We start from the raw sequence: 27,138 nt of genomic DNA on the forward strand, positions 1-27,138 counted from the left end.
ATTAATATAGGAACCCACACGACTAGCCAGATCAGTGTCTTGTGGGAGGTGCCTCAGGGCGGGCCCTTGTCGCCTTCGCTGTTTAACCTAGCCATTGAACATTTGTAGCGCGAGCTCTGTGATCAGGAGTTTGCTAATAGGTTTGGATATGACCTGAAAAGTGACCAAGAGATTGTGGTCCTCACAGGGTTTGCGGACGATCAGGCTGTAACGGTGCGTGACAGGGGTTCTGCAGAAAGAATAATATATCGTGTTCAGAGGCTGCTCGAGGAGATTGGTCTGGCACTAAATGCAAAGAAAAGTTTGGGAAGTGAAAGAACTTTGGGAGAGTGAATTGTCGATCAAATGAAATAAAAATTGTGAAATGGAATGGACCAGAAAGGGAAAGAAAAAAGGAATAAATTGAAATATTTGTATTTAATGTGTAGACTGAAATTGATTGTAAAAGAAAACTGTGGGAAAAAAAAAATATTTTCTTTCTATTTTATTATATCATGTAAAAATGTGTAATTTATAAATGTCCGATCACAGATTGATTAGTATGCTGTGTAATGTAGCAACCCGATGTATTTGGGCAGCATGAATGAATAAAGCATTTCTCTCTCTCTAATGACAGATTTCTATTTTCATATTTTGTATTCCTCTGTAAATATGTTACATTTTTTTTAAACAAAAAATAAGACAGAAATGAACTGATCTTACCTACGTATTACACGCTATAGTATATGGGCATCAATTATCCACAGAAAAAAATTACCGTCTCAGATTATTTGAATTAGTCAACTTATTTTCTGACAGTCTCTCTTGTATTAAAATACTACTAGAAATTTCTTTCTGTCTGTCGTTTGCTAAAAGAATTCTGCTGATACGTCTACCACTACTAATCTAACTTGGTTCGATTAAAGTTACAAAAAAATATTCTCTTTATTCTTCATCCTCCTATACAATTTGGTTGGAAAGTCTTCCCCACGACTCAATGCCATTCTCTAGGCGAATACTTTAATAGATCAAGAAAATTGTAAAAAAGTGAAAAATCAGTGATATAAAGTGGCATTTCCAATAAGTCAATCATAGCAAAACAGTTATACCTAACTTAACTTTACGTTTTTGAGCTAGGCTTTTCATATACTCACACTAAGATCATTTTACAGGACCTGGTTATTTGGACTCGAGGGATCTTAAAACGTGTCAATTCAAAATTGCTCACAAAACCAATACTTTCCCCTAATATATACTATATGTTCCATACATAGGCAAGAGTTCCATACATAAAATTGTCAATTAAATTTGAGCTAAAATTTAACATATGAATTTAAGAATTAAAAGGGTCATGTGATGTTCAGCTTTTAAAATAATCAGTCAAAACAATATAAAGTTTCATTTATTAATCAAACATTACAATAGTTTAAAAAAAATACTTAATTTCAAGACATCTAAAATTAAGCCAGATATTCATTTCCAAGTCATTCATGTTTGAAAACACTTAGATTAATTAACTAAATAAAAAAATAAATAAACACTATCATTAAGTATACATAAGAAAACCAACCATAGCATATATTTCTTAAAATAATATAAATAAAATTAACAAGTATGGAAATCAATAATCAAAAAAACAAAACCTTTAAGTACAAAAGTGATTGATTATAAATGACTATCAAGGTTATTCAAATCAACTTCCAAAAATAAGTCATCATCTTTTTCATTAATTAATTCGTCAATAGATCCTGAAAAATAAAAATTATGTTATTTCATTTTAAGGCTTTAAATGATGAAGAACATATATTATTTTAACATAAATAAATGGACATAAAATATACATAATGTACAGTGTATAATACAAGAATTTTATAAAATTCAAAGTACATAAACTTAAATCAATGTATTTTCTCAATAAATTCAAGACAAGTGAAATAAGTGAATAATATCTTGTGCCTTACAAAAGAACCAAAGGTTGGAAAACATCATCAGGATATTCTTTGTATTTTGACTTGAACTCCTGCTCGGACTAGGAAAAGAATTACACCCATTTTTATATTAATCTCTGATCTACTTGAGTACTGACGATGGTACACATGTTTGGCGAAAATATAGGCTTGTATATGATAAAAACATAATTACATTAATTTTTTAAGTTACTTTGACTAATTATCCTTATAATGAATGGCCCAAACAAAAGAGGCCCGAAGCCATGTTGTATGTGATATTTGAATTAAATACTCCAGGCAACTTTTATCTTGGCCACCCTATATAATTAAATCCAGTCAACTACTGACCATATTTAAATTAATAAGAAAAAATAAATAAGACATACCAGACAGATTATCTTCATGCTTTGATTCTTCTTTAGAAAACAACTTTTTTTTTGGTTGCTTGTAAAATTTATCTTCCACTGTCTGAGAGCATTCAGAAAACAAATCGTTTACAGAGTCATTAAACAAATCTACATCACTAGTATCACTGGGCAATTGATCTGTATTGTAGTTAATAATTTCAGTCTTATCACATTTATCGTCAAAAACCATTTGGCTAGAAGAAGCTTCAGATGACATGGATGTTTTCTCAATCTTCTCATTATCACATAATAATTTATCAACTTCATCAATTGTATTTTTCACTAAAAAAAAAAAAAAAAATACTTAATTATAAACCTCTATGTAAATCTATAATATCTAATAAGGGAGTAAACATAAACTGGACAGTAATTTGTCTATTGGAAGCTGCATGCAAGGTACAGAAGATTGTGTGTGGTAAAATGATCACCTCAAGTGGAGGAGCCTAAAGGCCGGTTTATTGTTGTCTACTGTTGCCCTATATAAGGTTTTAGGAATGGCATATTGATGATGGGGTATGATATACTACACCAGGACTATAAAACTGGACGTAAAAAAGGTTTTTGATTCAGGTTGGGGTGGTTGTCTCACAGAAGGAGTGATGTTCCATAATACTTCATGAAGACTATGATGAGTTACTTCACAGATAGAATCTTGACATATGGTACAGAAGCTGAATTGAAAACTAACAAAATCACAGGTGACATTCCTCAAGATTTCGTATTCAACCAATTCTGTAAAATATGATTTATGATGCAGCGCAAAGGCTGCCTGTGCTGGAAGAAAATACTACCCTCGGCTTTGCAGACACTATGGCAATCATGGTTAGTGAGAAACTTCTGGGAAAAAAACCCAGATAAACTAACAAAAAAATGCTAGAAGAAAAATCTGTAGAACTACTTCTAAAGTTTCACCAACCACTATTGAGTTTTAATTTTGAAATGACGCTTACAACCTAAAACTTAGCCTTTGCAGATAAGAACTAATCCTCTCATTTATAGCCATTAAAAATTCATGGAAGACACCTTAAAATGTATTTTGATATCTTTGAAACTAAAGGATTTTCACCATTTTAGAATCTCTAATCCTCAATGTCATAATTATTTTCAGGTACTATATATATATTTTTTTATTATTTATTTATTGACATTTAAAACTGTACATAAAATACAACAAGTAAATTTGAAGTAAGATCATAATGGTATGATACAGGCATGTAGAGAAACTACCCATTGGTAGTACTCTAAAAACATTTTTACAATATAAGGTCTCGAGGCTATCTTCTTTTCAGGTGCCTCAGAGGATTGTCAGGAATGAAAGAGGAAGCAAGGTTAGAACCAATGGGTTTGAATGGTTAGAGAGTTTATAATGGAAGGATTGATATCTGGTTCAGGCTAGATCGGTTACATAAGGAGCATTTAGGTCTTTATGGATGATTTTATTTGTAACAAAGTAAGGAGCATTGAGGATTTTATGAAGGATTGTGGATTTTAAGGATTGGATACGAGAGGAATTCAAAGATTTTGTGGAGCCCCAAAGCTCAACTCCCTATGTCCAGATTGGCTTTATTATTGTCATACAGATCAGTCTTTTGTGATGAATTGGAAGTTTAGACTGTTTGTCTAATAAGTGCTGTAATAGTCGGCTGTAATCGACATGCAGTTTCCTGTCTTTCCAGTCTTGTGTGAGGATTCCAAGTAAGTCGTTTGTCGAAATGTAATCCAAGGTAGCAGATCTGTTCTACAGGGGTAAGAGCAACATTATTAAAGTATACTGTAGGGCAGTCGGCAGGTTTTACAACAAAGAGTAAAGGTGATTTGATGGGATTTATTTTTATCCTCTAATTTCGGCACCGTTCTTCAAGGGTTGTGATATGAGACTGGAGAGTTTAGGATGTTATCAAAGGGTTATTATTAACTGTGAGCACACATGTCATCAGCATAAGTGATGAGGATAGTGTTAGGATTTGTTGGGATGTCAACTGTATAGACGGTGTAGAGGATAGGACTGAGGATATTAACTTGAGAAACACCAGCGGATTGAGAATAGAGGGATAAATAAGAACCATTGTGGTTTACTTGGAATAATTTATCAGTGAGAAAGGAACGGATGATGAGAAAGTATGTAAGAGGTAGGAATTTATGGAGTTTATAAAGCAGTCCTGAGAGCCAAACTTGATCAAAAGCCTGTTCTATATCGAAAAAGACTCCTGCCCAGTACATTCCGAGCTCCAAAGAAGATGACACAACATCGACCACACAATGACATTGCTGGACAGTGGAGTGGGATGTTTGGTATCCAAACTGGTGATCTGGGATTATATGATTGGAATTTAGGATGGGATATAGGCGTCTCAAAATGAGTTTTTCGAGGATTTTGCCCCAGGGCGGTAAAAGGATGGGTATTCTGGCGGCTTTTGGGGTTTAGGTATCATTTTGACTATAAGTAGTTTCCATGAGTTAGGAAAATGTGTGGAACAGAGAATGGTGTTATATATGTAGGTGTGGTATAGTATGGCTTTTCGAGGAAGAAGTTTAAGGATTTGGGATGTTATTAGGTCGTATCCAGGATCTTTGCGGGTAGGTAATCTCTGAATGATACAGGATACTTCTGAAGGATGAAATGCTTTAGGTGGTAGGGTCATTTGGGGTGGAATATTTAGTTCTGCTTAGCCACATTCAAGGTGAATTGGGTTAAGGATACCAGAATTCGGAATAAGGTTTTAGAAAGGTGTTGTCCAAAGGTTTGTGACTTTTGTTCGTCAGTTCTGGTCCAGGTTTGGGATTTGGTAAGAACCAGATATATAAAATCTTTGAAATTCAGCAGCTGTTTGGTGGTTCTCCATAATGATTTGTCAGTAGTAGTAAGATTTTCAGTGAAGTTAAATAAATTTGGAATTTTGTTAGTCAATTTGATGTAATACATTTTGTCAGTTGGATATCTGGTCCTGTGCCACTTCGATCTTGCTCTGCTAAGTATAAACTGGAATATTGGAGACATAATACAGCATTCTTATTTACTGTTTGTTTATCTATAAAAAATATGAACAAACCTCTAGTTGTAGTAGTTTTTATTAAAAATACAAAACAGTTGTTTCTAAAATCATTTTTCTACAATCGTGAAATGAAAATTTATGGTATTAATTCAAAATGTTTACTAATTTAAAAATAAAAACACTTCTTCACATTTAAGCTACTATGGCTTTCAAAGTTTCAGTTTTTTTTTTCAGTCCAGTTTTCTTCAATACTGACTTATGAGGATGCAATGGAGAAATGGGATGAAAAAATACATAAAACTGGTTTATCATGTCTCCAAGATTCTGGCTCATGAAGTGCTTGAAAATAATAATGTTGAAAAAAAATTTTAAATAGTACAAATTATTTAATTCTGAAGGTATTAAAATGTGTTCTATGGTGTCTTTCATATTTTTTTATTTATTATAAGTGAGAGTATTAAAAAGCAGGTATTATATGCATATCCTATGTTTTCATTGTGTGTCAGCTGCATATGTTGCCTCAATTTGAAGAAACAATAGCAATAAACTGGAATACAGCATTCTTATTTACTGTTTGTTTATCTATAAAAAATATGAACAAACTTCTAGTTGTAGTAGTTTTTATTAAAAATACAAAACCGTAGTTTCTAAAATGAAATCTAGTTGGTGAAACTATAAAACTAGACTTACTAGTGTTTCCTTTGGCATACTTTGATTAGATCATTCGTTAAGCAGTGAGAAGCATCTGGGCTCTACTTTTATTGGACACTCAGTATATATTATACACAGGGTGTTCAAGACTAGAATGAGACCTCCAGCCCCCTTTTTTTCCTGAATTTTCAAAATTTCTAAATAAAACTTGGTAGGTCTCATTTATGATGAATAAAGTTTCCTTTGGTAGTAAAGTCAACTTGGTAACCAGTTATTCTTCAGAAGAGCACTCAACTCTTGAATTTAAACTGAGAAAACATATTTTAAATGAAGGATTCCCATATAAAACCCAATTGTTAAAACATTTTTATGCTGATGATTTTCTAATCTAATGCCGTGTACAGGGCTTTGGGTGTTCTAAGCCCGACTAGGGGTTCCCGTACACATATTATATTGAATTTATTAATATTTTCAAGTATTCATATTATGTATTTATATTTATCTATTTATATTATATATTATATATCTCTATTGTGAATGAAGAAGTAGCGATATATTTAATTCAAACACTACATACCATAGACCCCCTCGCCATGGTATGCTAGATATGAATATCTATAATTATAGATAATTATAATCATTAGAATTCTTCTCCAACGGTATAGTGTTTTCTAATTTACTATGCTATTATTATGAGGTGGCAAGCAGGGATTCTTAGTTATAAAGTCAGTCTTTGTTGCATATTTTATATTTTTAATCATCTATACATTAGCAAGAATAAATATTATGAGAGAGCATGGTAGATCTGTTTTCTTATACTTTAAGTATTACATTATGAATTGAGAAGAACCAGTTGGGATATTTGATATTTATACTGACTCTAAGTTATCAATTCTATTATTGCCATTCAAATTACAACGGAAAAGGTCTTACTTGTCTTGATGCGTCGGTCGCCTTGGCAGTAGTGGCGGAGCGGATCTTGGGTCCTGCATCATTCCACCTTTTGCCGGCAGCCGCTGTTGATGAATCCCTGTGATGTGTGACTTCCTCAACTGGTCAGGTCCTTTCTCTTCCTCCAAACTGTTCCCTGCAAAGACTCTTCCCAGCAACACTATTCCCTACCACCATCCTCCTGCTCTTTTTACTTCTTCTCTACCCTCTACTTCTAATTTCTTCCTCTTCCCATATCCGTTCTTCTCATTGGTCCTTCTATACTCCCACTCTCTTACTTACCCTTTAGAGGGGGTGGGAAGGTCCAATGACCTTTGGCGGAAGTCGGTCTTTTTCCTCCCTTTCTTCTTCAAATTAAGGTGGCTTTCCTTCTTTGACAGAGGTCATTGCCTTTGCCTGGGTGTGAGATAAGGGCTCTTTAGGTACCCCTACCTACGCAGTTAACAGTTCCGAGGGGTGCATGCCCCAGGCCACATCTGGTATCTACATATATATCTATACATTACTTTTAATGTTTTGCCGATCGGGACATTGACCAGGCCAGGCGGTTTCTTTGGTATGCCGACAAAAGAACTTACTTTAAGTTCAAAATTCCAGCTGGTGCCTCTCATACATATCACTAAATTCTCTTTTTTCACATCATAGGAAAAAAACTTTAAAATATTATTTGGGAGTTTTGGTGATTTAGGCCATTAGAAAGATTACGGACATAAAATTGTAAAATTAGATTTTTTATCAGAATCCTTTTTTTTTTTTATTTTAATCATAATTCTTAATTGAAAATATGTGCCTTTTCACTGGAAATTTCACAGTAAAGTGTGTTGGAAAAGTATTGGAAGACGTTACAAAGTCAACCCCACTACTGAAAAAAAAATTCATTCACCATAACTAAGTACTACCAAATTTCATTAGGAAATTTTCCAAAAAAAAAAAAAATGGGGGGTGTCAATTGAATCCTGAATATCCTGTATTTAGTGATACATAGTAGAACATTCCACATTACATATTGAAAAAATTATAGAAATTTGGATGGTGAAGATCAATTTGATTTTAATGTTCTTAAAATTCAAGTTATGTATGCTATAAAACAGTACAAGTACATGTCAATATATCTCACAGCCACATGTGACAACAGAGAAAATTGTTATGTAGTATACTCTGAGTTTAGTTGGTATGAATCGCTCAGAACCATCTGTTCCTGATAGTTATTTTTTCTTATTATACAACTAACAGTTGGCAAATTTGACAAATTGGCTGGCACCAAATGATCCATGACATTAAATAAGAATCCTTGAAGAGAAAAACTTTAATTTATAATAGTGAAGTTCACAGAAAGGTATCACTAGGTCTGTAGTAGTTAGAAACTGAGAAATAATACATAATACTAGTACATATACTAGTATTATGAGCTTCACATAGTTAAAAAAATTCATACACTTTAAAAAAAATAAGTAACAAACAAATTTAGGTTACAGTTAAGAAATCATAATTTTAAATACAAATCTATCATCCAAAAGTTGTTGCACTTAACTTTGTAACTTAAACATATACTCCATTAGAAATTCATTATTGAATCTCAATATTATTTTCTAATATAATCAATTAAATAGTATTAATATTAATACGACTTATCAAAAGAAGAAGTATTTCAAAAAAGAAATATTGAGGAATAAAAGTCTAAATAATAATGAAAAACTAAAAAGAAAACAACATAGCACACATTTGTTAATAAGAAAAGCAACAATATCTATTATTCTATGAAACATAGAAACTCTATGCTATCTGAATACTCCATAAATTACAGCATTTTTAGAGATTAAAGTAACTATAAATAATATAGGAAGGCTAAGATTAACAGTTGTAGACTACTATTAAGATAATTTTAGAGTGTAAAAGACAAACAAATCAATCCCACTTACTGAAACAGCAAGGGATGAAACCTAACTAATTTTTAAATTTATATTACCCCTCACCAGTCCTCAAATATAAAAAAATACATCAGCAAAACTTTAAGGCAAGACAAAACATTTCAAGATTCCTTATCAGTAATCATAAGAAGGAATTCGAGAGTAAATAAAATTTAGTTGGTAAAAATAGAAATTGAAATGAACCCTGGTTAACGAATGTAACATATAATGTTTTGGCCAAAGCAACAAAAGCCTCTTTATTTATTACCTGAATAAAACCTCACAGGTTTCCAGTAGGCTTTAAAATGAAACTTCTATTCACGTACAATAGACTTCTGCCCTCTCTCAGTTTAAAAATAACTGCAAATTTCTCAGTTAATAACATAGAACAGTGATGAGCACATCCAAGTAACTAATCTGGCTTCCATCAAACCTGAAACAACGAAAAAGCCTGTCATCCATAATTTTGGGAAAAGATTGGACAGAGAAAACCTGAACCATAATGGCCTAATAAAGGAGAAGCAAAAGCAGAATACAGCTGCTTACAATTTATATTTCATGAGAACTGATTTAATCAATACAAGTCAAAATACAAATTGACATATTTCTCTTAAATAGAGAAATTAAGATATTTCATATGATCCAGAAATATATAAATTCCATTCACATGGAAAAATTTATCAACAATAAGAAACTAAGCTAAATAGTAACTGGATGGACATGTTTTTGTTTTATTTTTTTAGAACAGGATCACCAATGTCTACACCATATGTGGGTAACCCCCAGTCCGCTGTAAGATTTGATCCGGCCCGCGCGACATTTTGAAAAACCTAATTAAAAAAAATATCACTCTACTTACTCATATTCACAGAATCGAGTTAGCGAGCAAACCGAATGGCGGCGATCATCAAAGAGTGAGGTGGCAAACATCAAAGGGTTTGATGTTTGCTGCCTCATTGGCAGCGCAACAAAAGATAATTGCTCAATTGTTCTACACAAGACGATTCTAGATCATTCCTTCATTTTGCCTATATGCGGGTGGATGGCCCGAACTTTAGTTCAGTAATATTTGAACTACCAAGGTGATAAATTCTACAAGCGATATCCTAGCGAACTGCTAGTGCCATCGATTTGCTTTATTGATGAGTGCTAACTAATTATATTTTGTTATTAAGTTTATCGAACGAAAATGATGTCTGGTGGAAAGAATGAAAAGTAGATGCAGAGGGTCGCCAGTTTCAAGAAAAATGGACTGAAGAATTATTTTTTATCTTGCACAATGGTAAGCCTATTTGTTTGTAGTGTAATGAATCCATTTCAGTTATGAAAGAATTAAAAATAAAGAGGCTAACTCAACTAAGCACCTATGCTGCACTCACTGACAGGACAAATAAGAAAAGACAAAATCCAGAAGCTTACCGCAAATTTGGAAAAACAGCAGCAAATGTTTGATAAACAAAGAACATAATAATGTTGTGAAAGCTAGTTTTATATGTAATTTATATATGTCTGATCCCGGATTGATTAGTATGCTGTGTAATGTAGCAACCCAATGCATTTGGGCAGCATGGATGAATAAAGCATTTCTCTCTCTAGTTCAAAATTGGCAGTCATTAAAACCATTTGCTGAAGGAGAATTCATCAAGGAGTGTACGTTAGAAGTTTACAGTGTTTTGTGTTCTGAAAAGAACAACGAATTTGGAAAAATTAGTTTGTCAAGATGAACTGTTGTCCGACATATAGAAATGATGGCTAATGACATAAAAACAACAGTGACTGTATGGCTGGTTTTGAATCATTTTCCATAGCATTAGACGAGAGCACTGATTTGTCCGAAACAGCTCAACTGGCAACATTTATTCGAGATGTTGATAAAGAGTTCACTGTTACTGAGGAATTGCTTGCTTTGCAGCCCCTAGAAGGAACCACTACAGGAGAGATTTTTAATAAAATTCAAAAAAGGTACAAGTTTTGGCTTGCCATGGTCAAAATTAGTTGGTGTATGCACAGATGGTGCACCTTATATGGTCAGGTTGTGTATAGGTTTCATCAGAATTTAGAATGAAAAAGCAAATGAATTAAATGTGCAAAAAGATGATTTGATAATCCTTCATTGCATTATCCCACCAACAGAACTTGTTTTTTAAGTCTCTTCGACTCCAGAATGTTATGAATATGGTAGTAAAAACCATCAATTTTATTCGATCCTGAGGGCTTAATCATCGTCAGTTCAAGGCGTTGTTGGATGGAATATTAGCTGAATATGACAACGTAACATATTATTGTGAAGTCAGATGGCTAAGCAAAGAGAAAATTCTGAAACAATTATACGAGCTTAGAAATGAGATAGCAGATTTTAAGCAAATAAAAGATAAACCACTATCTGAATTGAGTGACTCAAAATGGATAAGTGACTTAGCATTTATGGTCGACCTTACATGCTATTTGAATCATTTAAATTTGAAACTTCAAAAACAAGGACAGTTAGTAAATGATTTGTATAGCCATTTGAAAGTGTTTCAGGACAAAATTCGCTTGTGGGAGGCACAGATACTGTCTGGTAACAGTTACCATTTCATCACGCCCTCTGTGTATGAAAATATTGCTTATGCTCAATATGCTGAAGAACTCAAGTTACTGTCGGAGCAATTTTCAAACAGATTTAGTGATTTCAAAAATATGGAAGACAGTTTCAATTTATTTGCTATTCCAGCAAAAAGTAATGTACAAAATGCTCTAATACACTTGCAAATGGAGTTGATCGAGATTCAAGAAAACTCACTCCTAATATCTAAATTTGAAGACATGGAGTTGTGCGATTTCTACAAAAAATTACCTCGAAGAAGACCATTTTCTGTAGCTTAGAAAAGTTGCAAGAAGATTGATTTATGTGTTTGGTAGTACTTATAAATGCAAACAGTTCTTATCAATGATGAAAGTTAATAAATCAAAGCATCGTACAAGGTTGACTGTCGATAATGTGGAAAATTCTTTATGTCTTTGTATCAGTGGAATTAATCCAAATATTGATGGATTAGTTTCCCAAATTCAAGCTCAGGTGCCTCATTGATTTGGGTGTCATTATTTAACTTTCGTAGTTTGTAATAATTCCAAATTTCATGATTTAATTATAATGTTGTACCTATTCTTTTCATTTCATTGTGCTATTTTAATAAATTGTATTATAATAACAATGTCGTATTATTTCATGTCTGATATTTATCATTAAAAATTATGAACACTACTTTTAAAAGCGGCCCGCGAACGTAAAGGTTGCCCATACCTGGTCTACACTATTATATTTTTAATATACATAGTTTCAATGGAGCAGTAGTAATAAAACATTTACAATTAACTAATCCACTTTACCCATATAATCTATACCCAATAGAGGAGAATCCAATCCACAGAAGCATAGATCTAAGTAAATATTGTTCCCAGCAAGCATTATATATAGTCTGTATTAGACATTTGGAAATTCCATATCACATGGATGGCCAAGCAATAAGAAATGGCAACAAAGCAATACAGCAAAGTGGTTGGACACAATTTTTTTTTAGAATAGTGTCGACAATGTCTACACTATTAAATTTTTTTTTTTTTTATACAAGGTTTTAACTAATTTAAAAGTAATAAGCAATAAGTTATAATTAATTAATTTACTCAATCCATATATTCTACATTCAGAAGAGAATCCAATCAGAAGTATGGAAGATGAGCACATATGGTATCCACTAAGCTTGTGTATGTGTGTGTCTCATTATCAGAACACTGACCAATTAGATACCAACTGACCTCTTTTAAAAGAATCTTAATTAACACCTACTAATAGAGCCCAGTGAATTTATTCTTAAAAATAAAATAGTTTAAAAATAAAGTTATGAAATTATTACAGCTTAAGATTAGGTAATGAACCGTAAAAACATATACCAAGAAATTTTAAACTGTGAACGAGATAAAAATAATAGATTATTTTTAAAGTAATATCAAACACGATTCAAACAATATTGCTAATAGAATCGTAAATTCTAAATGTGAATACTGTTATTATTTAAACGCTAAGAATCCATAAGAATGATCCAAGATCAAAAGAGGAAACATAACCATACATTAAAAAAATCTTGGAGTGTATCGGTGTTCTGTTACACTTTTATGTCTGAAAAAAATAAAATAGAAGAAACCCCACCATATCAAATCTAAATATAAACTCAGGTATGAAAATAAAATAAATCAAATAAAATTAGAAACGCATAACAACTTTGGACATATGATAATTATAATATTGAGACCCAAAGAAATATCAAGGAAGAATGCTTATCACACCTAAGTGAAGAAGCAAATCACATAGTAATAGAGGGTGTCTAAGAGAGCAGCAGGAAGTTCCTGAAACCACTCTGGAGAAATAAGAAATAACATAGATCTGTTAGGAAAACAAGGAGGGATCACATTAGAAATGAGAGTATAAGAGAGCAGGTGGAATTTCCTGAAACCACTCTGGAAAGCTGATAGCTGAAGTGGATCCTATAAAGGTAATGGATGATTTTAAATGCCTGAAAATAATGACATTGAAAATACAAAATCATAAAATAGTATAAATTTCTCAAATTCAAAATACGTTTTGTGGATATTTTCATTAGTCAACTGCACATGTCCCCACAAGGTTAAAAAGTAATATTAGTAAATGAAACTATAATGATAGGTTAACTACGTTTTCCACTTGCATTTTTTTTTTTTTTTTATTAGATCTTCCATTTAGAGGTGAGCAACATCTGGGACGATTTATAATATGCACCCTGTCTAGTTTGTTTAAGACTTGATTGACCATGCCCTATTTTTTTTATAAGGATTTGGAAATGAAACTTGGTAGGTGTTAGCTATGGAGAATCAAGGTTTTATTGGTAGCAAACTCGACTTTCTGACCTCTTCCAGTTCTTTTCCAGCAAACAGAACTCTGGGATTTTCAATGAAGGTTTCTCCTAGAAAATCTAACTTTTAAAGGAATACAAATCTGTCATTTTTCCAATGCAGCACGTACTGAAGCCGTAAATTGCAAAAACTGCAAACCATTGTTTCAACAATTTGAGCTCTAAGAGTGAGAAAATAATAAAATTAAGTATCAAGAAAAAATTGTTATAAGAATTCTATTCTCAGTATGAATCAGTTATTACCTGACAGCCAGCCACAGAATCACAAATGCCTGTCATGATGATGACATAGATGCCTAAATTATGACGAATCCTTACAGAAAAATAAATTCTCAAACAATTTTGTACTTTATATTTTTTTGATTTTCCAAACGTTACTGTGCAGTGTCGAAAACAGTAAAAAATTGTCAGAAGTATAAGGAGATTTAGAGCACGTCGGATTGGAAAAATCATTGAATCATTTCAAAATGGGAATCCTTTATTGAAAACATGTATATTCAAATACACTGGAGAAGATCATGCATAGATAACTGTGTCGACTTCTCAACCAAAAGAATCTTCTTCCACCATAACTAAGACCTAACAAATTTTATTTTGAAATTCTCAGAACTCAGGAAAAACAAGGAGGGTATCAATAGAGTTGTGAACACCCTATCGGATAAAATACCTACAAGTAAGATAAAACTTATTGTTCTTGTATAGCCGATTTTTACCACATTTCAAGGCCCAAATTTATAATGTGAGACACACCCATTCGACACAGAATTTAATGGTTTTTATATGAGGGGAAGATGGTTAGGGAGTGCGGTAAAAATATAACACAAATAAGTTAAAGTAACTTATTTAATTGTGCCAACGTTTCAGCCAGAATTTCTAGCCTTCATCAGGGCTAAGGAACAGAACAAGATAACAACCAATGAATATAGAAAATAAAAATTAAAATATAAATAGAATGACATAAAGTAAATAATTGTACAGAATGGAATTAATAAAAAAAGTGGAAAATAAAATGTATACATAGGCAATTGAAAAAGTAGATAAAATAACATGATTAAGGAAATAAAATAATAATTGGAAGTTATATAATGCAAAGAAAAATGAATATTTTATTTTATTAATAATTTAAAAATTAAAATTATGGAAAGAAAAAATAAAATTGAGAGAAAGAAAATATATGTAACAAATGAGATATGTAACCATAATATTAGATAAAGAAGCAAAATATATGTTAAGTTTAATAAAAGAAATGAATAGAAAAAAAAAATGAAAACAACAATATATGGTGAACATAACTAATAACGTGGGTAAGGAAAATTAAGAAAAGAATAGAAAAGGGGGGGGTAAAATAAAGATAGGGAAAAAAAGAGAATAAAACATAAAACGAACCTGTTAGCTTGGAATCTTACCACCAAGTGGGTTCTGCACTGTGAACGGCCAGACTCAGAATTAAAAAATACGTTACAGAGATGACAAAGTGCATTTTTAAGAGAAACGTTACAAGTGGGTAAAAAATAAAAAGTAGAAAATATTTAGAAGAGGAAAGAGTGTGAGAGGGTGACGACAAATGGTTTTAGAAAATGTTAAAAATATATGTATGTTACAAGGATGACGAAGTATCAGAAGATGACAAAGTGTCATGAATATTTAAAAAGTTATGAACATGAACAAATATTTAAAAGTCATGAACAGTTAAAAAGAGGAAACGTGATAAGAAAGTATCAACGATTGTTTTAGAAAAAGTTTAAAAAGTGAAATAATACGTTACAAAGTGGGCGGAAAAATAAAATAAATAAATAAATATAAAAAAAAAATAAAATAAGAAAATAATAATAATAATGATAAAATAACAAAATAAATAAAAAGAAAAAATTATAAAAATTACTTTTTTAATAAATTAACTATTTGTGAATATGTTAATGATAAGTTGTGCTTGTCGGTTTTTAAATTAATGGAAGAAGGTTCTAATTGGATATGGAAACTTTCAGAGATGAGCCTTTTGTCATGGTTACAAACTGTAGCTAGTATAAACGTTTTGTCAAAATCAAAGGAATGATTTAAAGAATGAGAATGTTCCAAAAGTTTTGAGGCAGAGGCACATAATATGTGAGGAAACAGAATATTTATGTTGTTTGATACGGTCTTTTAAGAGGTTTTTGATTTCGCCAATGTAAGCAGAATTACAATTAGGGTTGGTGCAAGGGATGCGGTATACGATATGAGATTGGTGCAGAAGAGGGATATGGTCTTTTAGTTTTGAATAAATATTAGATAGTGTGTTGTGAGGTCTAAAACCAATACAAAGGTTAGGTATAGTAGAACATAAGAATTTTTGGATGTTATCGGAAAGAGAGGGGATATATGGTAGTGACCTGTATAAGGGGATAGAAAGGGGTTGTGAAGAATCAGGTGAAGTGATGAGATGACTTTTGTAGTTGTATATAAGTTTATGAATGATATAGAGAAGGAAGTTATTAGCTAAGAGTGTTTGTTTAATGCAGTGTGTTTTTTCATGGAAACGGGAATCAGAAAGGGAAAGGCCAGGGTAAATAAGGTTTTTGACAACGTTAATTCTTTGATGGTAAGGATGCTGAGAGTAGTAATTTAGAAGTCTGCCTGAGTAGGTTGGTGTGGTGTACCAGTCAGTGGATATGGTGTTGTCTGGGTTTTTTATGATGAGGAAATCAAGGAACAAAAGGGAGTTATTATTTTCAATTTCTACAGTAAAATTAAGGTGTGGATGGCAAAAATTAAAGGAGGATAAGATATCAGGGATTTTATCAGGATTTAAGACAAGGAGGAGGTCATCTAAATATTTTTTAATAAGAATAATGTCAACTGGAAAGAGTGGGATAGCGAAATCAGGCAAATTGTTTAGGACAATATTGGAAAGATCAGGAGCTAGAGGATTTCCCATGGCCAGCCCTGAAATTTGGTTAAAGAACTGACCCTGGTAGGTAAGGTCACCAGATTTACAACAGAGTTGAAGGGATTCAAGGTAGGAAAAATGGTTAAGGGAAGTGTGGAGTGCAATGAATGTCCAGTTGGCTTCGAAGATAAGGAGGGCTTTGTCTATTGGAATGTTGGTGAATAAATCATCTTCTCCTCGTATAAGACATCCACGGTCAACTATCTCTTATGATTAATGGCTTTTAATTTATTATTTTCGCTGTGAGATACCATTTAGGAGTTAAGTGCCAATTAGGAGTTAAAAAAAAAGACCTAAAATTTTGATAAGGAGAGAAGATGGTCGAATGGTGCGGTCAGCAAAAAAAACACAAATAAAAAAAAGAATTATTTATTTGTACCAACGTTTCAACCCGATTTTCAGGTCTTTGTCAGGGCTATAAAAAAAAAAAGATAACCATCATTCAGAGAAAAACTAAATAATAGACTAACAAATTTGGAAATATACATAACAATGAAATGAAAATATAAACTAGTTGATTAATAACTATGGAAAAAGACAATAGTAAATTGATAAAATCTGTATGTCTAATGATTTCGAAGACATAGTTTTTCCCAGAATGAATTCCCTAACTACTGATATTTCGTTATGAAATATTGCTATTTAGAAACCTGTATCGCAGGAACTCTTGAATGTAAACAGCTCAACTAAGGCTCATATTTTGGCAAAATTACTCTCCATTAAATGATGTTCTTTTTTTTAGTGTTAGGTAGTTTTAAAGATATGGTATTCCATTGAAAAACTGATTTTTTTCCAAAAGTTGAGAGACTCATCAATTTTGAGTTACAACTATAAAAAGTTTTCATCAAAGCAATCAAATATTGGGGTGAAATAACTGCCTTTTTTCTTCTCTTGGACTAACATTTGTTGCTGACAAACATAGTGAGGAGTGATGGGATGGGTTAGAATGTCAACTGTATAATTTTAGTATTTATATATTTTACATTTAATAAAAGAGAAGTGCATTCATATTGTTGCGGCCAACATATGCTTTATTTATTTATCTGTTATGGTTGTAAGGATTGCGTATTACCATGTTTTGTTTTGGCTACAGAAGCATTAATAATACCAGTTTTACGTAAGCTTAGGCCGGTCAGTTGCCCCTTATCTCTCTACCTGGTCAGTAGTTGCCAGCAGGTTGGCCAACCCTGATACTTTCCACGGCGGGCGGCACATCTCTTCCAAGAAGACATCTCTCCATGAGGAGCCCCACCCAGGGTGAAACATAGACTATTTATTTTTTTTAAGTTGCATAGACAAAACCCACATTTTGTAGTGTTTTTTAATTAGTAAAATTAATTTTATTTGTATTTTCAGAAGTTGATTTTTTTTATTTTTTATTTTATGTCTTTATATCAAAATAAAGCGGTAACAAAATTCGACTATCCTTTTCTTTTCACGGTTGGGCTAGTAAAGGTTCATTTTGAACCCCTACCCACCGTAACACATCTTTACTATGATGATTTTCCAAATATATTCCCCATTTATATATTATTTATCAAAGTTTTTTTTTTCATATCTCCCTCAATATTTAGTCAAACCCAATGTTCTAGCAATCACTTTAAAGATTACTGTCATCGCTAATAGCTGAACATAAACATTTACCACTCATCGTTTACTTGAAAATGACAGCCGATTAGAAGTGTCATTTATGACGATAAAAGAATAATGTCAGATTTACACATCTAATTACTTTTTTTTTTGTTTATAAAAAGTCGGTGTCAGACATCTCATTTTTCAATGCCCTTCTAAGCTGCATACTTTGGAAAACCAAGAAGACACCAAAATATTACAGCTGTATGAATTATTTACTGCAGCATCCAAGCCAGGTCCCTACCACCGACGAGAGAAGCAGCGAGAATACGATCGGGCACCACTGTGACATCAAAATGCCTTCAACAGATAAGCCACAATACATTATTTCCATAGTACGAGACCTACCTACAAAATCTCTCATTGTTAACTAGAAAATTAATTGTTGAACATCAACACAATAATCCTGCGTGCCCCTTCAGGGCACTGTCGGGCAGGTTATTTGAGATATAAGTATATTAACCCCTGTAGCTAAATTATACCTCTCAATTTCAACCCTGTTTTTCCCACTATTTTTAAAGAGATTTTCAGCTCATAATAAAGGGCTCCTGGAGTAAAAGGCCTCCTGAAGTAACCAAATAATATGAAGTATTATTGAATCATCCTAAAGCCTTAAAAAAAAGTTTATTTCCATTGAAAACTCAGATTATTAATTTTCCACAATCACGATACTTTCCCTTACTTTGTGTTTCAGGTACAGGTAATTGAAAGTGAAGATAAATAAAAAATAAATATTTGTTGATGTATTATTATGATATATTAATTACAAAAATACCTATTTAAACAATTTCAACAAGTCCAACTAAATAATCAAACTAGAAATCTATACATTTATGAGAGCAAAAACTACTATTAATTATTGGAAGATCACCAAACAAATCCTTAAGTCTCTCAAATAGAGAGAAATACTAATATAAGCTAAAATCAGTCAATATTTAACCAATTCAGACAGTATTAGGATGAAAACTGCAAAATAAAATTAATATGGACCAAAGATAGAAATTTGCAAAAATTTTGGCTGATTAGTTAGTTAATTCTATTTAGAGACTTAAGACTTAGTTTTGGGATTTCACAATAATAAAAAAAAAATTATTTAGTGGTAAGAGACATGCTTATTACAAACCTGCCATCTACTAAATATTTTAAATACTATATTAAAAGAATGAACTATCAATAAACTAAATTCATTTAACGGTTATAAATAAAACACTTACATTGTTTAGCAGATGTGCAAAATGACCTGTTACATGGACTCCCATTTTTATCTTTAGTGGGAGTAAATTTGGAATTATCTTGACACCGTCTTCTTAAGCTTCGAGGTTTAAAACGTTTTTTCCGATGATAATCTGACTTCACCTTCAGTGCAGCATTCTTTATTTCTAAAATAAAAAATTAATTCCAGAACTTCAGCCCACCACAGAGTACTGAATTATTAATTGATAAACAAGATAACTACACTTATTCAGTCTCAATTTAATATGAGCACAATGCAACAAAATTTATGAAATAAATTAGACTTGAATTGTAGACTTTTTAAAGTTAAAAAGAACAAGGAAACAAAAAACAGTAAGATGATGTTAAAAGGTTGATTTAAGTTATTGTATCCCTAAGGATTATAAAATACAATTAGCTACTTTTCTTCTAAATTTGTTTAAAAACATAAACCTCTTTGTTTTGATACATTCGCCTCCTTCTATGCTTGTTTGACAGAGCATTTGCCAAACCATTACTTGTCTCAAGAATTCCAATGAATGTAAATATTTTGTCTCAGTGTTCCGATTCGCATACTTTACAAATATGTATGTAAAGCTGGATATCTGGTTGGTGGAGACAGGTTGAAACATGTGGGAAGGAAGTTTGGAAGGAGAGAATTTTGTAAGATGTAAGACTTTGAAATATATTAATTACAACAAACTCTTTAGTCAAATATATGATATGCAATGCTATTATAATAATAAAATTTGCATCCAATTATCACTAGGGTGCTTTTCAGGCCAAGCATTCAAAATACTTGTGATTTGAAGTTTAATCCCATTGGGTTCTATCGAACTAAGCCTGTCCAGTTACCTTTAATCCATCTTGCTGACTGAATTTAAGTCTCAACTATAGGGATTAGGTGTGATCCAGGCTGATGGGAGTGATCTGAGAAAACCTTTAGTGGTACAATATTACTTTCCTGTATCTTCACCTTTATCACCCTGTCCTCATAAAGAATATTACAGTCTATTGATTCAAGTTGTAAAGGCAACAGATCACCTAAGAAATTTATGTATATATTAATAGATGACTCCACTCAATATTTGTTGATTTTTCCTAAGACAGTTCAATCAGCAAAAGATTTTATAAAGTGTGTCAGTCCCATAGCCAAAAAATATAATACAACTCATATTAACAGATCAGTGAACTGTTTGGACAGTTTAGGGAAAAAGCCATATATTTCACTGATATTTGTTTATAATCTAAATAGAGATGATTTCAAGAAAAAGACTTTTTTGAACTTAAGGAAGAATTGTGCTGTAAACAAACATAGAGTAAATAAAAACAAAAACGACTATGAACTTTAAATTGGATATAAGCTTTCTAAAAGAAAGTTGGTAATGGTAATAAACCGGACATAACAAAGAGGGATAAGGTTTTAGCAGATAAGTATTACATGTATTTTTTTAATTCTAAGAATATGCTTTAATTTATTTAATTGTATTATATTAGTATAAAGGGACAAGTCCCGAAAACCTGGTTCAGCCAAGTGTCCAGACTGGGACTGAAATCCTGAAAGTTATCATAAATGCCAACAAATTCATGAAATGAGGGTCATTTGTTACTTCAAAAAATTACAATATCAGCTAATTGATTAATTTAACTCAATGTAATTATAGGTATATATTCAAGATGAATACTTCTTTTAATTTGAAAAAATCATCAACTTTAGGTTGATTAGAAGATCAACCACTTACCATCAGAAAATGCTGGAACAGCAAAGTCCCATTTTACATAACATGGTGAATCTGACTTTTCCAATGAGTCGGAAAAATTACCAACAGGACTTTCACTGTCATATTCAAATTCAGCCTTTACTGGGGTTCTGTTTAGTTCAGTCTCCATCAATGTCTTTATTTCAAACTAAAAACATAATTTGATACATTAGTCTGATGCTAAAAGAAATCAAACATATTAAGAATTAATTCTAATAAATACAACATACAATATAGACTGGTGAATTAAAAAGAGATTCAAGTTTACTTACATACATAAATTATAAAGCAAAAGAAATATACACTCGAGAATTTATTTGATATTATTTAATTTGGATAGGAAGTAAAATGCTTAAAATACTTCTGTTATGCTACTGCAATGAAATGAAAAGAGCATAAACATTTGGAAAACAAGTATTAAAAACTGCAGAAACAAAATATAAATTAAAATCCTAAATCATATTTATGAATATAGTATAAAGTAGCCTTTTTACAAACATTTAACTTATTTATCTCCCTCCCGTAATTGAGGTTTTTTTTTCTAACTTCCATGAAGGATCTTTTTTTCTGGTCATTTCTGTCATACAAGGGAGGGGAGGAGGTTATCCAAGAAGTAACCTATTTTAACCAGCACCATTATAGTTATTAGGTTGATAAGACCCAATCCCATAACCTTTACAATGTTACTCTTTTCAGTATAGTAAAACACTGAGCCCTCCTCCTTATGAATAAAATAATAGAGAACAAATACAATACCATGAGCAATGAGACACGGAAATGGGTTACTTATTCCCTGACCAAATAAAGTCAATCATGTTATTATTAATTTAATTTTCCCAAAAACCAATAAAGTTAAATAAATCATAGTCTTTAATAAGCTTTTACCATCAATTCAAGGATTCATACTCATTAATAGGCTACCAGTACAATCTGTGGGCAAGGAAAGTACCAATGAAGGTTCTGGAACAACACAATTTCTAGGGATGGAGTTAAACCAGACCTGGATAAAGTTGCAACTAAACAAAAAAATGGCGGAGGGGAGGACATAAAAGGAATTTGGAGGTTGTTGGAGACACTGAATTATTATGGGAGGTTTGTACCAGAAATGAAGTATCTCGTCCCACTCAACAAGCTACTCAAGAAAGGCAGGAAGGTAATGGCCACTCCGATGTTGGAGTACAATATGAAATGAAATGAAAAAATAATTTTATTCTGGGAAAAATGCCCCTAAGAATAAATACATTGTTCACAGATCACTGTTAACTGTCTAGCAGACATTTATAAGTTTCAGTATACATGTTGAAATAACATAAAAACCTTAGGTTAAATTATAATTTATAATAGTAATCGATAATGGCTGTATAGATAGCTCACAATGATGCGGAGGTTTGGTTATGTAGCAAGTGAAGGAATAGGTGTTGTTTAAAAGAAAGAATGGATGAGGATTGATGAATGAAGATAGGAAGGGAGCCCCAGAAAGAGGTTGCACGAATGAAGAAGGATTTGCTAAAGGAGGCAGTTCTATGGGAGGGAATTTATAAACCAATTAGTTGGGACCTGGTGTTTAATGAATGGATTGTAGGGTGAGGAGATCAAGGATATAGGTCGTTTTTTTAATTTTAAAAACTTGGAATAGGAAAACACCAAGGAGGTACTGCCTTCGGGACATTGGATAGAGCCACTTCAACTTGGTACATCAATGGGAGACATGAGAGCACCTGAGAAACCCGAAGATAAATCTTATGAAGCAATTCATGAGTTACTTCAGTCTCAACTCTAGACCTGCAGACAGCCCATCGTAGACCAAGGAACCAAAATCAAAGTGGGAGAAACCAAGAGAGGATACTAGGAGCTGATGAGTATTCTGAGGAAAGGGATTACGGAATTGTTTAAGTACAGTTATGGTTTTGCAGGTGATCTGGGAAATATGGTTATTCCAGGAGAGGTGTTGGTCGAAGGTGACTTTAAGGTTTTTTATTGTGAGGTAGAAGTGAATCGATTGGTTGTTAAGAAAAAGTAAGGGATAGTAATATAGGAAATACAAGAGGCGCTTGGAACCAATAAGAATAGCCTTAGTTTTTCCAGCATTCAATATAAAGTCATTGTTTATCGCCCATGTATTAATGCCATTCATATCTTCTTGCATCCTTTGGATGGCCTCAAGCATCTCGGAGGAATGGAAGGATATGTTGATCATCAGCTTATAAATGGTGAATAGAATCAAGGAAATCATTAATGCAAATGGAGAAAAGGGTTGGTGAAAGTGAGAGGAGATCAAGGATATAGGTGTAGCATAGGACTCCTGTGGAACACCTTATGTCAGAATTAGGGAAGAGGAACCACCAGGACACTATTTGATATGGAAAGGTTTTGAAGTTTAGTGAGGAGGATCTTATGGTTAACTGAGTCAAAGGCTTTTGAAAATCAAAAAGAACTAGTATAGAAATTTATTGATTGTCTATGGAGGCAAGGTCTTGGGAAATTTTCAATAAGGGGACTATGTTGAATGTTGGGAGCGAAAACCGGATTGAAAAGTGTTAAGGGGAGTTTTAGCTTGAGAGAATTATTAAGTTGGGAGAGAACTAGTCTTTCAAGTGGCTTGGACAAATTGGATAGAATGGATATTGGCCAGAAGTCGGAAACTAAATAAGGAGAAGTTACTTTCTTTAAAGGTCGGACCTAGACTTTCTTACCGGCTTTAGAAAAAATGGAATTTTTAAGGGAGAAGTTATAAATGTGCAGAAGATGACAGGAAGACAAAGTTAGACAATCTTAAGAGCCAGAGCCGTAATCATTAGTTCTGGACTTGAGGACTGCTGAGAAAGCATCTGGTCATCTGGGGAAGCATTTAAATAATAAAAGTTGTTAGGATCTAATCAGGTTTTAGGGATGTGATTAGATGAAAAGTCAAACAAGGTTGTAGAAGGAACAGGAGTAGCAAAGAAAGAGTTAAGCTTGTCAAGATCGACTGAGTAATATGATATCATCTTATTAGAGCTTACAATGGAGAGGTTCTTAAAAATTTTCCATTTGGATTTAGCATCGGATGCTTAGGATAAAATTTTGTGAAAGTATTACTTCTTAGCATGGAGTGAGGATCTTTGCGAAAGGTTTCGGAGGGACTTAAAGGTTGAATAGTGCTCTGAAATTCTGGTGTGTCTGAAACATCTTCTAGAAGTGTCTTTTCATCTCTTTAGCTCTCTTATTTCTGAGTTGAACCAGGGAGCTGAGGGACGTTTGAAGAAGCAGGTTTTAAGAGGAGTGTGTTGATTAAGGAATGAGAGGAAATTTGAAGAGAGGCATTCTAGGGAGAGGGAAAGTGCATCAAGATAGGTCACCTATGTTTTCTATGGTTAAGGAATCAAGGTTTCGGAAACTAATTTTCTTTGGAATTAGCATGGGAATAGGGACATTGCAGGAAATTTTAATTAAATATATCATAAAAATAGACTAGATATAGGCGGTAAATGACAATATAGAGGAGGGAAAAGGAGCTCGAGGAAAGGTGAAGGAGACTTTAGAAGGATTTTGGCCCTCAAACTATCATGAACATTCGGGGCAACACCACCACCGGTTCTATTTATTGTCATGATGAAGGAGAGTGAAATTGGGGATGGAGACAGAGGAAGTTGGAATATTGGATCTAAGCCAGGTTTCAGAGGTGGCAATAGTATGGTAAAAATTTTGGATGAAATAATGGTGCATGAAATAAAAATATCAGATTGTGCATGGAGAGATTGCAACAACAGCCGGTATTTGCTTTTCCAGATTTCACTCAGCGATTCACAATAACAACAGATGTGAGTGAGGAGCGGTGTTATCTCAGGAAGGTGAAGGGGAAGAGTTCCCAGAGGCGTACGTCAGCAGGGAAGTAGAGGGAAGTAGATACAGGGCAAAGGAGCAAGAACTCATGGGAAAAATATGGGCCGTCAATCACTTTAGACCATATGTGTTTGGCAAAAGGTTCAAGGTATATCCTAACCACAAATCCCTGCAGTGGGTGTGTAAGCTGAAGGAATTGTCACCCATGATTACTCACTGGAAGGTTCTCAATATAGCCTGGAGGTACTGTATAAACCGGGAAAAGAAAATGTGATTGTTGATTGGTTGTCTCGAGCCATAACCATGAACACTGTGGAACAAGAAAACAGGGAACAGTACAAGGTCATAAGACAGTTCATGCAGAAATGGATTCTGAGAGAGGAAGAAATACTGATATACATAGAGGAAATAATTTATGACAGAAAGATAATTGGAAGACCTCTGGATTGATAAAAGTTAAGAAAAGTGAGTAAGGAAGAAGTAAAGTAATGATGATCTGGTCGCAGCCAGGAGTGAGGGACAACCAAATCTGTAGAACATTGAAGGATGCTTAGAAGCTTGGAGAAACGTATCAACTGTACATTGGGAATGCAATCGTTTGAGAGAAGATTAAGCGGCTATGGCGTGATGAACAGATAGGAATGGACATAACAAAACCCTTCAAGTTAGACAAAAACAATGAGAAGTCACCCTAGCATATCATCAGAGTAAGACAAATAATCACCGAATCCCTGAGACTATGTATGGGTAAAAGAGAAGATACTTTTGGATGGGGATGGGGAAGACAATATCGGAGGTTTAGGAAACTGTGAGGTTTATCTACGCATTAAGAACAACAGACATCCCCCTAAAGGGAGAAAGGAGAAGACACCTACCACAGATGTGTGGCATCAGAGCTCAAAGATTTAAAAATGAACACATTCACATGGAGGGGTACAAATGGATGACCATGAGTCTAAGGGGAAATTAAGGGGGGAAAAGCCAGGAGAATAGGGCAGGAGAATTTATCCACGCAGACAGGATGGGAGAGATCAAAATCTGGACGATCTTATATAGAATATTGGAGCCTAAGAGGGGTAAGGAGATAGAGCGATACAAGGGCCCATTTAGGGTGACAACAATAATATAATATAATGTTGTAACTATACAGAGTAGTAGAGAACCCAAAAAGCGCAAGACAGTTCATATTGAACAACTTAAAGTCCCACCAACCTAAATGCTAGCACAAGAGTAATCCGGAGTCCCCTCATCTCAAATTATCTGTTTGTACTACGGTTTCTTATGCAGTAATTTAAATTTTCTTTATATTTTCTATTATGGAAATGTTCTGAAATAGTTATGATTCATTATTTTTAATATATAAAGAGATGATTTTATTTTATTTTTTTGCTTTACTTTTTAGTATGTAATAAGAGTTTATGAGCACTAAAGATGTATTGTTTATTATATATACTTTATTGAAAAAAGTTCTTCTTCATGGTATTGGTTTTTATGTTATTATATTGTATATGTTGCGGCCATAATATGATCGATAATTGATTATGTGACATATGATATAAAAAAACAACAAATCCGCTCTCTGTTGTTTTTTATACAGCAAACAGACAGATGATTTCTTAATTTCTCAGTGTGCGTACATATCGTCTATATTGTATCCTCATTACGAACTCGTTGCCAGCATTCTGGCCATCTCCGTCGTCTTCATCATTTTAGCCAAGGTGGGCGGACTACTTCGGCTCATCCTCCAAGAGGACAAGGCAGGCGGACTTACGTCCTTTTGTGGATCTACCTTACGAGAACATCCGCTCAAAACAACAACCAAAACCGAGGCCCCATCAGTCACCCGTGATAAAAGACTTTTTTTTTCCTCTTTTGTTCAAATTTAATATAATTTCTTAATAGTTTTAAGTTGGGTTAAGTTCCTTTTTAGTATATATGTTTGTATATATTGGACTTTTGTATAAATATATTCCAAATTGAAAGAAAAAAAGGATAATTTTTCATTTTATTATTGATTCAAAGCC

The 27,138-nt window shown here is 33.0% G+C and overlaps 1 protein-coding gene across 2 annotated transcripts in view; it reads right to left on the reverse strand.

Moving 5' to 3' along the window:
- Window positions 1-1,417: 1,417 nt before the first annotated feature.
- LOC106685060 (uncharacterized) overlaps window positions 1,418-27,138 on the reverse strand; it is a 29,274-nt gene continuing 3,553 nt past the window's right edge. Inside the window, exons 2-5 of one of the 2 annotated variants that reach the window (XM_067046822.1) lie at window positions 21,275-21,440; window positions 19,535-19,699; window positions 2,315-2,617; window positions 1,418-1,727 (exon numbers count right to left, since the gene is read on the reverse strand). In XM_067046822.1, the coding sequence (XP_066902923.1) occupies window positions 1,645-1,727; window positions 2,315-2,617; window positions 19,535-19,699; window positions 21,275-21,422 (699 nt within the window). In that variant the 5' untranslated portion in view covers window positions 21,423-21,440 and the 3' untranslated portion in view covers window positions 1,418-1,644. The remainder of the gene's footprint in view (window positions 1,728-2,314; window positions 2,618-19,534; window positions 19,700-21,274; window positions 21,441-27,138) is intronic. The other variant, XM_014427540.3, reaches the window with a different exon arrangement.

This window comes from Halyomorpha halys, unplaced genomic scaffold (genome assembly GCF_000696795.3).
Source record: "Halyomorpha halys isolate HHAL.00 unplaced genomic scaffold, Hhal_1.1 Scaffold654.1, whole genome shotgun sequence".
Lineage (NCBI taxonomy): Eukaryota > Metazoa > Arthropoda > Insecta > Hemiptera > Pentatomidae > Halyomorpha > Halyomorpha halys.